Source organism: Epinephelus moara, chromosome 5, assembly GCF_006386435.1.
Source record: "Epinephelus moara isolate mb chromosome 5, YSFRI_EMoa_1.0, whole genome shotgun sequence".
NCBI classification, from domain to species: Eukaryota; Metazoa; Chordata; class Actinopteri; order Perciformes; family Serranidae; genus Epinephelus; species Epinephelus moara.
Window position 1 is genome coordinate 33,907,437 of NC_065510.1, and position 16,036 is coordinate 33,923,472.

At 42.0% G+C, this 16,036-nt stretch overlaps 1 protein-coding gene across 1 annotated transcript; it reads left to right on the plus strand.

Annotated features, from left to right (window-relative positions):
• The first annotated feature begins 1,358 nt into the window (after window positions 1-1,358).
• On the plus strand, window positions 1,359-14,422 carry srp68 (signal recognition particle 68). Its single transcript, XM_050043556.1, has 16 exons — window positions 1,359-1,517; window positions 1,998-2,064; window positions 2,698-2,811; window positions 3,159-3,354; window positions 3,645-3,727; window positions 3,849-3,958; window positions 4,390-4,469; window positions 4,786-4,926; window positions 8,993-9,091; window positions 9,271-9,335; window positions 9,703-9,856; window positions 10,243-10,337; window positions 10,601-10,730; window positions 10,836-10,911; window positions 11,046-11,098; window positions 12,317-14,422. Exons 1-16 carry the CDS (start codon window positions 1,430-1,432, stop codon window positions 12,542-12,544), a joined length of 1,779 nt encoding a protein of 592 aa, XP_049899513.1. The 5' UTR covers window positions 1,359-1,429; the 3' UTR covers window positions 12,545-14,422.
• The last annotated feature ends 1,614 nt before the right edge of the window (window positions 14,423-16,036 follow it).

Sequence of the window (16,036 nt, forward strand, 5' to 3'; positions counted from 1 at the left end):
GCCCCAGGACACGCTGGAGGGATTACATCGCCCGGCTGGCCTGGGAACGCCTCGGGGTTCCCTCGGAAGAGCTGACGGAGGTGGCTGGGGAGAGGACTGTCTGGGCTTCTTTGCTGAGGCTGCTGCCTCCGCGACCCGGACCCGGATAAGCGGAGGACGACGAGACGAGACGAGACTTTGTCTTCATTAATTTGAACTTGGCCTATACAATACAATAAGACTGTTAAACACAAAGATGTCAAACATACGGCACGGGGGCCAGAACTGGCCCCAGAGGGTCCAATCCGGCCCTCTAGATAACTTTGCACACCTTATGTTGATGCACATGTGACAGCTGAGAGGTTTCAGGAGCAATTTAAACAGTGAGCAGATACTTCATGTAAAATATTGCCTCAGAGGCTTTTCTACTCTGACCAGAACACAGCTCTCTGAAATAACAATAAGTACTTTCTATGGTCATATTTAAAGATTTTGAACACTCTGCAAACTATTGTCAACCAGCAGCTTTAGTACAAAAGAATCTGTATCAGACTAATATCTTCAAACAATATTACAGGAACCCTGCTGCTGAGGCACTGACAAAACTTCAGATTGTAAGGCAGGGGATGACTTAACGTGCTCTTCTATAGCTTCCATTTCAGTGGGTAATTATGAAAATAGTTACATGTAATGTCAGTGAATAGTAGACTGGCTGAATGTGGAAAAACTTAGACATACTGTTGAATTTGCACAATTTTTTTCTTTCTTCTTCGTTTGGTAAATGGATGAACGTTTTCGGAATGAAACAAAAATTCGAAGGGGTTGACATTTATAGGTTATTATGCAGTGGTTTCAGGGGTCATGTCCACTTGAGATCAAAGTGGGCTGTATGTGGCCCCTGAACTAAAATGAGTTTCACACCCCTGGTTTAACACCTCCTGAATCCAGTCACACATACATAAACACTCACAAACATCACATTGGCCACAACTGGACTGGGCTGTGGAATGTGTTTGCAATTTTAATTTGATTTTTCATTTCTATTTATGAGCTTATTTTAACGTATCTTATTTTATGTCTATTTTAATGACTAGTAATACATTGAAGTGAGGTTTTGCGGGCGAGAAGCATCAGCTGTTGATGGTGCATACTATAACAGAGTGTCAAGAAGCAACTGACACCATATTTCGTAAAAAGTATCTGAACATGAAAGGTTTGATATATGAACATTTAGCCTTTAACGGAATCGATACTGTGAAAAGAATCGCACTGCCCCTGAGCCCTTGAATTTGTTCTGTTCTATGGCTCTGGACTGCCCATCACAAGAAAACTTTTCAACTAAGTCTCGCGACATGTGAGTGTAGCTTTGCCCCTCCCTGTGCCGTCATTGGTCCCTGGCTCTCTTCTGACTGAGCATGTGTATGTGCCGCTTAGCTGTTAGCATTTAGAGATGGCCGCAGACAAGCAAAACGACGCCAAAGTGTCCTCCGTGGATGAAAATAAAAAAAATGCTCCGGATGGGGGTCTTGGACTGGAGAGTATCCTTCCCAGCACCAGTCGTGTAGCGGCGGTTTTGTTCTTGCTCCGGTGAATCTGTGTCAGGCTCAGAAGCTAACGTTAGCTTGCTAGCTAGCTCGGTTAGAGGATAATGTTAGCCTGCGTTAGGCTACGTGTCATACTGAAGCAGGCTGTCAGTGTCAGGCTTAAAAACAGATTTACGTGGCTTGTCAAAAACTTTTTTGTAGTCTTAGGACATTAAATTAACTAAGAATGTTTGTTAATGCGTGTTGCTGTAGAAATGTTTATTTGTTCACTTAAAACTGTTGTAACCTTTGAGTTTCAGTAGCAGCTGTGTTGTCGTTCCTGCAACACATCACAGCATTACAGTCAGAGCGTCTGGGTCTGTATGTTCAGTGCTGATATGACTGTTATATTCATACGTGAATATGAATGACAGATGTTGAGTGCCATGTATGTGTAAGACATAGATAAGGTTGTCCCTTAACATTGATTCCCAGTTTTGCAAATAATCAAGGAGTCCCAGCAGCAGCATGGCCTCAGGCACGGAGACTACCAGAGATACAGGTGAGCTGTGCTCAGTCATACATGGCACATAAACTTGCACCAACTGGACCATAGCTGCAGAGATGTGTATGGTGACATGTCCAGTGTTGAATGACTGTTCACATGGAGGTGCACACTTTTTCCATGATCACAAGGTATTCATAGAGTGTAACTGTTTTCTTGTTATGTAAATTGACCACTCTATTAGTGACATTTTTCCAAGTTCCTGTGTATACAATACAGTATTTTATATTGGATACCAAATTCTTGTTTTATACACTGAGAAGAAGCTGTTTGCATGGAAACATCTGCTGCCATATTATTCACAGGAGACTGCTGCTGTACAAATAGCTTATACTTAATTAACCACACTTGTACAATCAAATGTGATCAAGTACAACAGTACAATTGCAATGCAGTGTATTTTGCACACAACTTTAACTCAAATGGCTCAAACAAGAAATCCAGAAGGAGAATAACAAGTCTTTCTAGACAATTTAGTGTAATAGTTTATTTAAAAAAAATGCAATTACATTGGTGTAAATGACTTGACTACTGCATTGTTGTCATATCTGTTGTGTGAAAGCAAGATAAAAATGTTTATGTAAGTCTTAATTTACTGTAAAATAACCATCTCTGTGTACCTGTTTCCAGGGGTTACTGCTCCCGCAGACTGCGTCGCCTGCGCAAGACTCTTGGCTTCAAGATGGGCAACCGACACAAGTTCATAGGGAAGAAAATAACAGTCGAAATGCTTTCTGACAGCAGGTGAGGAATCGAAAGTGTGAGCTGTACATTCATGTGCATTTAACTAGCTCTTACACAGTATGTAACAGTTTTACACACAGAAACTGTGTTTGATGAAGTGTAATAAAAGTACATCACAGATGAATTTGGTCAGTTTTTACCAGTATGTAGTGGCTTGTTGTTATCTGCATTAGACATGAGTCTGCAACTGGCTTGGTACACCTTACTAGTAAACAACAGAATTAAAACAGACCTTGTAATGAATATTTTTGCTGAAGATAATTTGCTGCCTCTGTTGACATAGGATATGAATGTGTCCACTAAAAATGGTGAAAATACAACTGATGCAATGACCTCCCCCTCTTCAGGTATCTGTTACTGGTTTTGATGGAGGCTGAGCGTGCATGGAGTTATGCCATGCAGCTGAAGCAGGAGGCCAACACAGAGCCACGTAAGCGCTTCCACCTGCTGGCACGACTACGCAAGGCTGCCAAGCACAGCGAGAAGCTGGAGAAGCTCTGTGAGAGCCCTCGTGTTGACGCCAAGACCAAACTTGAGGCACAGGTATGCACGACTCAGTCATCTTCAGCCTGCTTTTAAATTCAAAGTGAATGTGTATAGAATAGGAATATATATGTCTAATGAGATTGCAACAGTTTCAAAAGTGTTCTCAACCTGTCATATTTTGACTGTACACCATTTTTGATTGTCGCATGCTCTATATATGACACAAAATTACTAACAAAGTTGATAAGTAGGATTTATTATTTGGAGCTGTGTTATAGGGAGCAAAATTCAGATGCTTCTAAATCTTACAACATCCACTTCAGAAGGGCTTATATATTTTATTTCAGGCCTACACGGCATACCTGACGGGTATGGTGGAGTTTGAACTGCAGGAGTGGAAGCTCGCCATGGAGGCCTTCAACAAGTGCAAGTGAGTTGTAGCGTCAATACAGTTTCGTTATACACTGGCAGAATAAGTGTCTGTGTGTTTGTCATGTATGTGTTTATATGACCTTTCGGAAAATTTATACAACCCATTTTTGTCTTGTCAGGACCATCTATGAGAAGCTGGCCAGTGCTTTCACTGAGGAGATGGCAGTTCTGTATCGCCAACGTGTGGATGAGATATCACCCAACATCCGCTACTGTGCTTACAACATTGGTGAGTAACACATATGGGTGGGGTGAAACAAGATGGCGGCTGTATGGCTTACCCCAGTAAAAGCTCTGCTTCAGTGTCTTGTACTTCTGTGTATTTCATGTGTTGATAAATTGTGACCTTTCACCAACACAAATAGTTGTACCGCACTAGAACTTCATGCCAGTCCTGCATATGGCGTGTGAATTTTGTTTTATGTTGTGTGACTGATGTGATGTTAATGTTGTCGATGTTTGTTGTAAACGACTATGTATTGAGCTTAGGCACCATGCTGTACACAAAGCAAATTCCACCAACTGCTGCCATGTGGTCCTCAATATATGATTGATTGATCCCTTCAACATAACTGACAGCCATCTTAGACTCACTTAAGCATTCTGAGACATTGTTCAGATGAACTCTGTAACTGAATTTTTTTCTCTGCCTGATTGTAGGTGACCAGAACGCCATCAATGATTTGATGCAGATGAGACTGACAGGTGGAGGAGGAGGCATGATGGCTGAGAAACTAGAGGTGAACATACAGAAGTCAGACATTAGTTTATTTGCTTGTATTATCTTTCATATATTGGTGATGCCTGTGTCAGGGGTGGAACACACACCTGTTCCTCAAATTTAATCTTATTAAAAAGTGAGCTGAGCAAATGTGTGTGCATATATTAGTATAACTTTAAACAAGATTGAATACTCATTGATGAAATCTAAAGATGTCTTGGCTCTTGTGGATCAGAAAATCTGCTTTTATATATATATATATATATATATATATATATATATATATATATATATATATATTATAAACCTTTCATATCTTTTTTTATTCTCCTCAGGCCCTGATCACTCAGGCAAGAACCAAGCAGGCAGCCACCATGAGTGAGGTGGAGTGGCGAGGGCGAACGGTGCCCGTCAAGATCGACAAGGCCCGCATCTTCCTGTTGGGTCTGGCAGACAATGAAGCTGCTATCGCTCAGGTCGGTATTTTGTCAGTTTACCTGCTTTGTAGGAGGTAAAAACAAACTGTGTTGCCAGCAGGTCTTAAAGGTCCTGTGTGCAACATTCAGAACAATAATATAGCAGCAAACACCTCGTTGCTATGTACAGATACGGCAGAGAATGTAGCTGCGTGAGTTCGATGTGTGTTGTGATGTGAGCTTCTTTGTTTTTTTGTTGTGGTAAGCTAGTCTGGCCACGCGTGCATGTTAGTGCATGTATGTATCCCACTGGCTAGCTCATCACTGCCACTTTGCACTGCGCTCATACAGTAGTTAGTGCTGATATCGGGATGCTATCATCACGGAAGCATGGCGCCCACGCCACACTTCCCCCCTGATTAATACCATTAGCTCTATCAGCAATGTTGCTGTTGTTTTGTGCTGTTTATGGAGTTAGCACTGCTAGCTGCTAGCCACCAACTCAGCCAAGTATGTCCAGGCAACTCGTATGCACTGATTTTTACATAGAACCCCTTTGAATTCATCATTACATGCCAGTACTTAAAAATACATGTTTGGATGTCCCTGTGTCCTATTAGTCTAAAGCTGACATGATACTTCTTGAATCCATGTAGTTTCAAGTGTAGTATTAACACAATCTTTAATACTTCCACTTTTTAATGCCTTAACACCCATTTAATTGCAACATCCTGATTCAGTTCAACTTGTTGCAAGTCAGTCTCCCTTGTTCTATCTTCAAGGTTCTGTCTGTGTCTCCATCTTTATTTCTAAAAAATACCTGCTGCATAGTTTACGACATTCTCTACACATTGTGGTCTCAATGCTTCATTCTTACCTACTTAGTCACAGTGTAGTCTAAGGGCGCATTCACACCAGGATAGTTCGGGGGACTTGATTTAATTGGGTGGGGAATGCCGACAACTTTCACACCTTACTTTGGTTTGGTTCACTTTCACGCTGCACTTTGTCAAGCGGACCACACCGCCTGGACAACGTCACGCAGTTACAACAGCTGCTCATTAGGGGGCGGTATTGCCCGAAACAACCACTGACCAGGAATTAAAAAAAAGCGTGAGGAAGAAGAAAACCCGGCTCATTGATTGGCCAGGACTGAAAACGGAAATCCATTGTGGGTAGTCACAAGCAACTGCGATATATAGTCCTCTGACCATATATCAATACGTGCCTGCACCTCCTTACTACTCCACGCCTGCCCACGAGACATTTTCCAACTTTTTCTTTTTTTACCTCTGCTTGTCCCAGTTTGCACTGTTGGCTTTGTTTGTTTGTTTTCTACCGAAAATGCACTGCGCTCTACATCTCTTCCTTTTTTGGTTCACTTCCTCTCTTTGGTTCACTGGGTAGCCCATTTGCATTTCCCACTGAAAGCGAACCACACCAGAGTTCACTTGCAAGTGAGCCGAGACCCCCAGTTTTCAAGCAGACCAGGGTTCGCTCGTTTGGTCTGCACCAGAGTTCGAATGAGCGCTCACACCACTCCAAACGCACCGAACTATCCGTGGAAGCAGACCAGGGTTCATTTAAAGCGGACCAAATAGCACCTTACATCAGTCCATGCAGTTTCTTAAACTTTCAATAGGTGGCACCCTCCTCTTTATTGTCTTGCCTGTCCCCTCTCTGCCACCACAGCTCATTCCTCCAGTCTTCTTATGCCAGAAGACTCAGCACACCCTGCGGACACACCTGTCACACCCACAGCCACTCAGGTCTCTGGCATGCAGCCTCTGTCATTGCACAACTGCATTCTGTGCATTTCAGCCCACACATGAATACGGGGCTACACCCAGCAGGTCTCTGTGGACAGATCAGTATTATCTCAAAACACCTTTCAGTTTCAAATGGGCTCTTCTGGGACTCAGCCGTAGTGTTGCAGTCTATTGTTAAGCTAATGGTGGCTGTAACTTTATGTGTATGAAGCTACTGAAGCTGAACTATTTCGTTTTTTATATATTGTGTGACTTACTTAATTAAATGACATCCTCATCAACTATCTTTGTAAATGATAGACTAAATGTTGTAAAATTAGCCACGTTTGGTGCCATTAGTCCCAGATTGCTCAGTAGAAAGTAAGAGTATGTCACACCAGCACCTCAAGTTTCTCTAGTGTCACCCTGATCCCCAGCTGTTGGCTTCTGGATACAGGAACACCATGTTGGGCCATACCACAGTCCTAGTAGAAGAGCTCCGTCTCTAATCAGTTTATCCTTCCAGCCCTCCCTCTGAACAAGAGAGGATGCTCGACAGGTTGAACCAGTCACGCTAGGCGTTGCCAGGGTGTTGGCACGAGAGTGTGGTGCTAAATAACATCAGCCTTCTGGATGGATGAGAGCATCCGTATGACCTGTTTATTATCAGTTACCACTACGAGGAATTCTCTCGTAACATTCCTCCACTGTGTTTCTACCTAGAGGGTTTTTCTTTTAAAGTGAAGATGTGACAATACTGTCATCCATAAAGGTGTTAAACAATGTTAAGTTGTTCACAACAAAATGATACTGTATCAACTTTTCTCATGTCATTAATTCTTAGATTTGCCAACATACAGTAATCCAACATGGCCTCTTTCTTTAAATATGAACATGGTATGTCCTGTTGACATCTGAGACTATCATAGAGTAACACAGGCCCATTGTATGAGTGTATCGATGAAAGGAAGGTGAGGTGAAGAACAATCCTGTCATTCACAAAGATTTGAACCCTGAAACTCCAGTGTGTGACTGCTGGTGAGTTGTGTGCAGGAATGTATCGGCAGCCTGCTGGGCCACATACCTTTGCCTCTCACCCAGTTTGGCAAAGTCACATCCTGCTTATACGGTTGCTCTCTTCTAAATGGATGAAATATTTGTGCGTGCATGATTGACTTTAATTTGTGCAAGTGTAGCTTTAATCAGGTGGAAGATGGTTGTAAGTCTGACTGTTAAGATATTTAGGCCAATATGTCTACGTCTTTCTCTTTGTGGAGCTTTTCTATTTATTATTTTCCATCTTTTAAGACATTTGTTGTTGTTTGTGTTTGTTGTAACCACTCAAAGTAGGGGACAATATTTGTTTCTATGGGCTACGGGGCAGGTTTGGTGTCGAAAATGTAACTGTTTCCTCCAAGTTCACAAAGAACACATTAAACCAAAGTTGTCCCCTCCCAAATTCCTCTGGATGTTAAACCTGTTGACATAGTTTCATGATTCATTTTTCTTTCTTAAATCCCTCTGCACCTTTTGACATTTCATAACTGTAGCAGAATTGCACCATGGCTTCATATAAGGCACTGATGCATCACGCATTTTATTAGACTGTACATTTGTAAAGGATGAACTGATATGCCGGGAGGTCACGAGAACTGATGCATATGTACTAAGTAAATGCCCAAATTCTGAAAACATGACGGTACTCGTTTTTCTCTGGATCTGACGGGGCATCATATGTCCCCAAGTGGTTTAGTCTGCCGGTAGAAGCCAAAGGAAGACGGGGACAGGTGCAACAGGCCAGCATATTTTGTTAATGGAAGCACCGTGTTTACGCTGTACTACAAATGCTAGCAGCGTCTAATTGGCTCAGAGCGTTTTTTTGTTTTGTTTTTTGGTCTTCCAGTCGGCCTTCCAATCACATTGTAGTTTTCTGCGGAGACTCTGCTCTCTGCCTGTTGTTACATATTTTCTGTTTTAGGGACTTTTATGGGTGTGCACCCCCACAGCTCTCAGGTGAGGTCGCGGCTTTATAAAAAAGCTAGCGACCAGGTGCAAAGGAGTGAATCGGGACGTCGGCTTTTACATTGACTTTCACTGGCGAGCGTGTTAACTATCAGTAACCAACAATCCTGCTTAGTATACCTTTTTAAATGCTGTTTTCTGATCTGCTTAGTTAATTTGCTGTAGTGAGCTAATGGTAATGCATAAACCTACTACTACTGCTGATGGTGGTACATCATCATATCCTGCATGTGTTTCAAATGCATTTTAATGTGAAGGCAATATTAATTTTTGTCACTATGAAACAGGAAGCATGGTTGGTGATAAATAGTCATTATGTTCCACTATAGATGTTGATTACTGTTTCTGTTGTGCAGACAGCTAATGAGGAGACCAAAGAGCATCTGTATGAGACCCTGCTGGCCGAGTGCAGAGACACCATCCAGGCTGTGAGAGAGGAACTCAAGAGTGAGGCGGTAAGGTTCAAAAGTTGAGATGTTTCGGTGGAGAGGGCTGTGAGTTTGTATTTAAGACCTAGATATTTGCTAACAGATAATAGACATCAATTTGATTTTCATCTTACTAAGTGAAGACGTGATGTTAAAACAAGAATGTAATTTTTTTTAAAAATGTTATTTATTGCTTGTCTTTGTAGAAGCAGCGAGAGAGAAGCTCTGATGCTGACAGTGGCAAGGTGTCCAACCTGCAGTTCCTGCACAGGTAAAAGAAACACGTGTACTTGAAAGGATCAGACTTCACATATTTTCTGTCTTTTGAGAAAGCTGCTGTGTCAGGTCATGTCATCATGTTGTCTGGCTTTAACGAACCATTAGTTTCATCCACCAGTTCATTTCTCTATTCATTATTTTTGACTACATTACCAGAAAACGTGGCAGTTAGCACATTTTGTTAGGTCAGCGGTCAAAAACCCAGAGATATTCAGCTACGATCATGTATTGCAAAGAAAAGCACAGTAACATATACAGTACATAGGCCTTACCATAAATAAGTTTACGCCCTCTGATAATTCTGTTACATTTATCCACTCAATAAGTAAATAATAAATGTGCTGTTGGTCTCCTCCCAGTTACCTGACCTACATCAAGCTGTGTACATTGGTGAAGAGAAATGAGAGCATGGCCCACACTCTGCAGGCTAAACTGAAGGAACCGGAAGCCGACGAGAACAAGAGAGGGCCCCGTCCACAGGACCTCATCCGCCTCTATGACATCATCCTGCAGGTAAACGTCTGGGCATAAATATATTGTTATCCTTTTAATCATAAGGCTATCCGTCTGGAGTAGTAGTTCAAAAATGAAGATAGATGGGTTTTTTCAGCTCACAGTGACAAAACAGATTCACTGCTTTATGTCCATTAGTCGTCCATAAAAGCTGCATTTATTTAAGTTAGAATAAGTAGTAAGAAAGTGGCTCTTAGTTGCTAGATACTCGCAGTAGCTGTGTGAGAGTGATGAGTTGTTTGATTTGTGCTGCCACCAGTGAAGGGATGTGTACTTTGCCTTGTTTGACTGTCTCTGTCACGGTGTAAGCTTCTGTTTCTCCTCGTGTTCACTTCCTGCCTCCCCTTTTACCTCCCAAACATTCTTCTGTTTGTCTGTCTTTCCAGAGTCTGGCTGAGCTCTCCTCCCTGCAGGGCCTGGAGGATGACCACACCTTCCAGAAGGAGGTGTCCCTCAAGATGCTGGTCTACAAGGCCTACAGGTCAGACATTTTTGGGTAGCAACCTCCTAAAAAAAAAAAACAACAACTAAGATTCAAATGGTAAAGTGTTGTCTGGAAACTTTTAATGTGCTTGTAAGGCAATTAATGTTCAGTGCTGCCATGTATTAGTATGACATCCATGAGCCCATAATGTACTCTCGCAGCTGCTGTCCTCTTGAAGTCGTTTCTTTTTTTCTTTTTTTTTTCTTTTTCTGTGAATACATACATACACTCATGTGGTCCTTCCGTCTGTACCTTCACAGGTGTTTCTTCATAGCTCAGTCTTACGTGCTGGTTAAGAAGTGGAGCGAGGCGCTGGTGCTGTATGAGAGGGTGCTGAAATACGCCAAGGAGGTTCAGTCTAAGGCCAAGAGCCTCAACAACAGCCTCAAGGTTGGTCATAGAAAAACACACACAAGCACCATAATTAAAAACAACATCAGTTCACCAATATTTGTACTAGACCAGAAACATGACTGTTGTATCTGGTTTCTGCAGGATCTCCCTGACGTTCAGGAGCTCATTGCCGAGGTCAATGCTGAAAAATACTCCCTTCAAGCTGCTGCTATTTTAGGTGAGCGCACCCTTTGAACTAACAGTTATCTATCCAGCACATTTACTTATACCATATGAGAACCCATTTAGTCCCATTCTTCTCTTTTCTGCCTCATTCTGTGTAAAAACCCATAGGAAATGTTTGTGTTTCAGACACTGATGAGACTGCTGAAGTTCCCGCTCAGCAGCAGGTGAAAGACAACACGGTAAGAGGCCAAAATCAAGAGACACGCCACACCATTTCATTTTGTTTTATTTTTTAAGGGGGTGCTGTTGTGCTCACTGAAGGCTGTTTCTATCTGTTGGAGAAACTGTCCACCAATGAGAGATTAGTAGGCAGGATTAAGAATGTCTTTATTCATAGCTAGCTAAATGGCAACCAAAAAAATAACACCACAGTTAAGAAAAACATGACATCGATGCGCCTGTAAGGCTTTTTGTAGGTGGACTTGCATAATAACAACTCTTTGGTATTTTGGTATTTCGTTTTCTGTGATTATCATGAAAACGTTAACTGCTTTCGTGCCAGCTGAAAACGGTGATGATGATGATTAGTAAGAGCAAAACAAAAATAAGAGATAAAGCTAAAGTGAATACAGTGTCAGGCAGCATTAAGTGAAGTGCATAGCTATTCTGCCTGATTATCAGGATATCAAGAATGTTACACAAAGCAGTAACAACAAGCGAACAACATCATGCCAAATTTGTTTTACCCTGTGTCTTCTGAAAACTGTCTAGACAGAGGTAGAACAGGTAAGATGATGGCTTTAGGTCAAGGGGATTTCATTGTGCCTTGTGGTTGTACCAGCTACAAACAGGGCATACAAGTAAGAAAAGCCTTGGTTGTCATCACAAGAAAGGACACAGGATATCAATTGTTGTCTTTCAAGGTCTCCACAAAAGAGTTGTGTTTACAGCAGCATGCCACTCTCCTCTACTCTCACTCTGTTGGTCATATTGTAACACCGCGTCTAACTGAACACGATGCAAACGAGAGAGCGAATATCAGATTGTGTCAGTGTTTCCCAATGAAGATGTCCTAACCTGCCCCCTGTGGCAGCAAACAGTGGCATGTTGCTTGTTTGAAAAACTGCTCGCCCTGGCTCTAATTTGGTGAAGCTTTGCACACCTCTAATCTATTTCCAGGCAATGGCAAGCCCTTGCTTCAGCCCGCTCAGGGCTTGATAGACTTCCTGATTGTTGTCCCTCACAGTGTATCTGGACACTTTATGCGCTCCGAACACCTGAGTTCAGTCACTCAGTGTATTTTAGAAAGAGGTGTAAAAGCTCTTGAGGTCAGACCAATCAAAAGAACAAATGACATGTTCGAGTTTTGATATGCTGGATGTCTGAGTTATTCATATAAACGCGGTTATCTGTGAATATATAATGCTGACTTTCTTTCTTTTTCTTCCTGAATGCAGCCCCTCTGCAACCGCCTTGAGACCTTCCGCCTGGATCCCACTCTCGTTGGAAAGCAGCCCAATTTGGTCCAGTTCCCTCCCGACTTCCAGCCAATCCCCTGCAAGCCTCTGTTCTTTGACCTTGCGCTCAACCACGTGGCCTTCCCACCCCTGGATGACAAGGTGGAGCAGAAGGGCAAGGGCGGTCTCACCGGCTACATCAAGGGCATCTTTGGCTTTGGCAGCTAAATCAGTCCCGCAGGCTTTGGTTCCTACAGTAGAGCCACGAGGCCCCGAGTTTACCACAAACAACCAGACTTGGGTCAGTTGTTAATTAGAATAATTAAAATTACTTTTACGTTTTGAGTTAGTGCCTAAGTGCAAGAGGGGTGGAGTTTGCAGATCTGAGGAAGGCAGAGTGAGTCTACTCTTCTATAATCTTTCTTGGAAGATTAATCCAATCAGTTTCAAGTAGCAATATGACCCAAGTTCACCTGCCATCTTTAGTAATAACATCAGGCTGCATGGGTTCCTAGTATAAAGGCTCCCTCCTTAATTTGAGCTGTGGAGGTGTCTGTGACTTTCAGGTTTTACAAGTTACCCTGCCATGGTCTCCAAGTACAGCCAAGTTGTCAATCTCACAGTCCTGTTAGAGTAAAATACACCACTTAGGCATCATTAGTAGTTATCCTCTTTTATTCAGTGTTACGTAAGCGCCTTCATGTAATTACGTGTCATTTTTTTCTGTATGTGAGTTGTTTTCAGCATCGTTTCTTAAAATTTGCAAAGTGCAGTTTTGATACGGCAGCTACTTTGACTTTAAAAACAAAGTAGCGCTCCTCTAATAGTATAGATATCCTGTGACATGTAGTCCAACAAACTGAAGCCGTTTTATCAATCATCACAGTTTTACAAGACTTCAGCTGTGTCCACCTTTGCTGTGGTCTCGCCTGCTTTTGACGGTACATTAAGACACCAATTTGTGATTCAAAACTTCACTTTGTACACTGACATCACAATACACTGAAATATGAGAGCTATAGGGTGGAAATGCAGCAATAAACTGGATTTGGTTTGCTGTTAAAAAGCACAAGAAGAAAGATATCTTGCCACCCTTGTGGTCCGTCTTTTGTAAGTAGCTTCTACTGTGTGAAGTCATGTGAGCAGTACTGTTACCTTCAAATGGATGAAGACTAAAGTAATGAGAAGAATTTGGATAAAGCTTTGAAGTTTTAGGTGCATCAACAGGACGATGAAAGACAAAGCCATGAATCAAAGTGTGAAATTTTGTTTTTCTTCAAACAGTGAATGATTAAATATTTTAATTGTCAGCTGCAGCCTGCAGAGGTAATGCTGTATATGTTGTCCCGTATGACATTCAGCCCTAAACTTGCATTTTCGAGAAGGGTCCAACTGCTTCAACACGTCTAGATAAAAGCCTCATTTTTATCACCTCAGTGTCTGTTGTTTTCAAGGCACATTTTCTACAGAAGGGTTTGCTGGCTGATGACTGTGATGTAACAGTGCAGCTCCTCAAACTAATTAATTCATGTAAGGTTTTTATTTTTACATTTTGATTTGCATTTCAGCAACATAAATGTTGCAGTAGACATTCAGAAAGTGAAGGAGTTCTTAGCAGCCTTTCATTCATCACACCACCACACCTGTTTGTCCATCACTAGTAGGCTTAAAGTGTTTTCATCACCAACGACATGTCTATGGACATCCTGTAATGCTAGAAAAATATTTTGTTTTTTGTTGCAAACGGCTGAAGTCGCTCATTTTGTCTGACCTTTTTAAGGGACCTGGTTTGCCTGTGATACCTGGTAAAACACTAGCTAGAGGACTGTGTCAGTGTCACTCTCCTCTGACATTTCACTGTTTTGCTTACTAATTTTTATCAGTGTCTTCAGTTTAAATCATTGTTTTTTTCCCCTCAGCGTTTTATGTTATGAATTGAGAAGGATGTGCTGGAATAGTTCCAGTACTTTACCTCGAATTGACCTGGAAAACAATTTGTCATGATGAATAATTGTTTGAAACATAAGTGGAAAGAGAAATGACATGATGAGAATGTATGATTTGATTTAATTTCCAGGCGTACGATTAAAATATATTTGCACCAAATGCTGTGTACCTGACATTCTTCATTCACTTCTGTGGACAATTCAGTGACATTAGTTTTAACTTGAGGTGAATACCATCTTAATAGTAATTCCAATGTTATTTCCATGGCCCAGGAAAGTTAGATCAATATTTGTGAACACAAGCTACTCTCTCTCAAAGCCAGAAACCAGAGAAGATGGATAGATAGACTAAGCACAAAAGTAAGGAAATTTGTGTTTAGTAGATTATTTCTTTGTTGTAACAATGCTTCTTGGCAATAAATCTTATACCGTTGGAAAGCCTGTGCTTCTTGGCAATAAATCTTATACCGTTGGAAAGCCTGTTTATTTTCCTTTTAAATGGTGGCACATTTTTAAGGAACATGCATTTGTGGGATGAGTAGCAGAGCTGAGTGTGGTTTGTGCCCATGAAATATTTGCCAAAACCTCTCTGCCAATGCCAAACAGCTTCTTTTTTTTTTGCTGTTGCTATTGACTCTTGTTTTGAGCTTCTGGTACCCCCAGGTGCTGACAATCAGGTGCCAATCAGGCACCTGATTGTCAGCACCTGTGAGCATGGGCCCTGCTACAGTGGTCAGTTGGTGTTTGCTCCAAGAGTCGGCATGCCACGTTTGACTGATCTGGATAGGGCCCGTGCAATAGAGCAACTTCAAGCTAGTGTTCCTCAAAACCAAGTTGCGGCATTATTTGGAGTGCGCCCTAGTACCATCTGCAAACTGAAGGCCAAGTTCCATCTAACGGAAGATGTCAGAGACAGGCCGCGAAATGGGCGTCCCAACAAGACAGTACCCCAAGAAGACCGTTTCCTCATCATGTCAGCACATAGGAACTGTAGGCAATTTTCTACAGATTTGCAGTCAAGGTTTGCAGGACGATATGGCTGACAGTTCTCTGCCCAGACAATCCAGAACAGGTAGCATGCAGCCAGTCTCTGGTCTCATAGGGCTTCACTGTCAGGCACATTTGCGCTGGTGTTGGCAACACGTGCACTGGAACCTGAACATGTTGAGGAACATTATGTTCAGCAATGAGTCCAGATTCTGCCTATGGCAGTTGGATCTTAGGGTCAAAGTGTGGAGAAGACGCAGAGAACTCTTTGTTGATTGCAAAACATATTTTAGCCACCTAAAAAGATCTTACTAAAAATAAATCACTATCCGTTAAGTGTACGCTGCATTTGGAATATTTTCTCTGCTTTACACAATAACCAATCAAGGCAGCTGTAGACCAACAACTCCCCTGTTCTGCTAAGTTAAATACTGTTCTTGTCAAGGGAGTGTGGTGGCTTTTAGATAATGGCTTCAGTCTTGCTGGAAAGGGCTGTGTGACAGCAAGGTAAAGCAGTTAAAACATTCTGAATGTAGCATACACTTTAACTGACAATGATTTTTTAGGTGGGACTTTTTTTAAAGCAGCTGTGCGGAACTTCACGTTTTCATTGAATATAGTGCCCCCTTTGGTCGAAGCGGTATGACACCCACAGCCTGGTGTCGTAAAATTCCGACTGCAGCCGGCTTTCGGCTTCATTCGTAAAATCTCGACTGCAACAGGCAGTTACTGCATGCATTTGTTTTGGAGAGCGAGAGGAAAATTATAAATGTTCTGGTGTAGCTCT

Bases quoted from the DNA above. Each gene is read 5' to 3' on its own strand.
- srp68 (XM_050043556.1), top strand. From the start codon at position 1,430: ATGGCCGCAGACAAGCAAAACGACGCCAAAGTGTCCTCCGTGGATGAA. The intron at 3,959-4,389 runs GTGAGTAACACA...GCCTGATTGTAG, and splicing joins CTACTGTGCTTACAACATTG to GTGACCAGAACGCCATCAAT. The intron at 9,092-9,270 runs GTAAGGTTCAAA...TTGTCTTTGTAG, and splicing joins AGGAACTCAAGAGTGAGGCG to AAGCAGCGAGAGAGAAGCTC.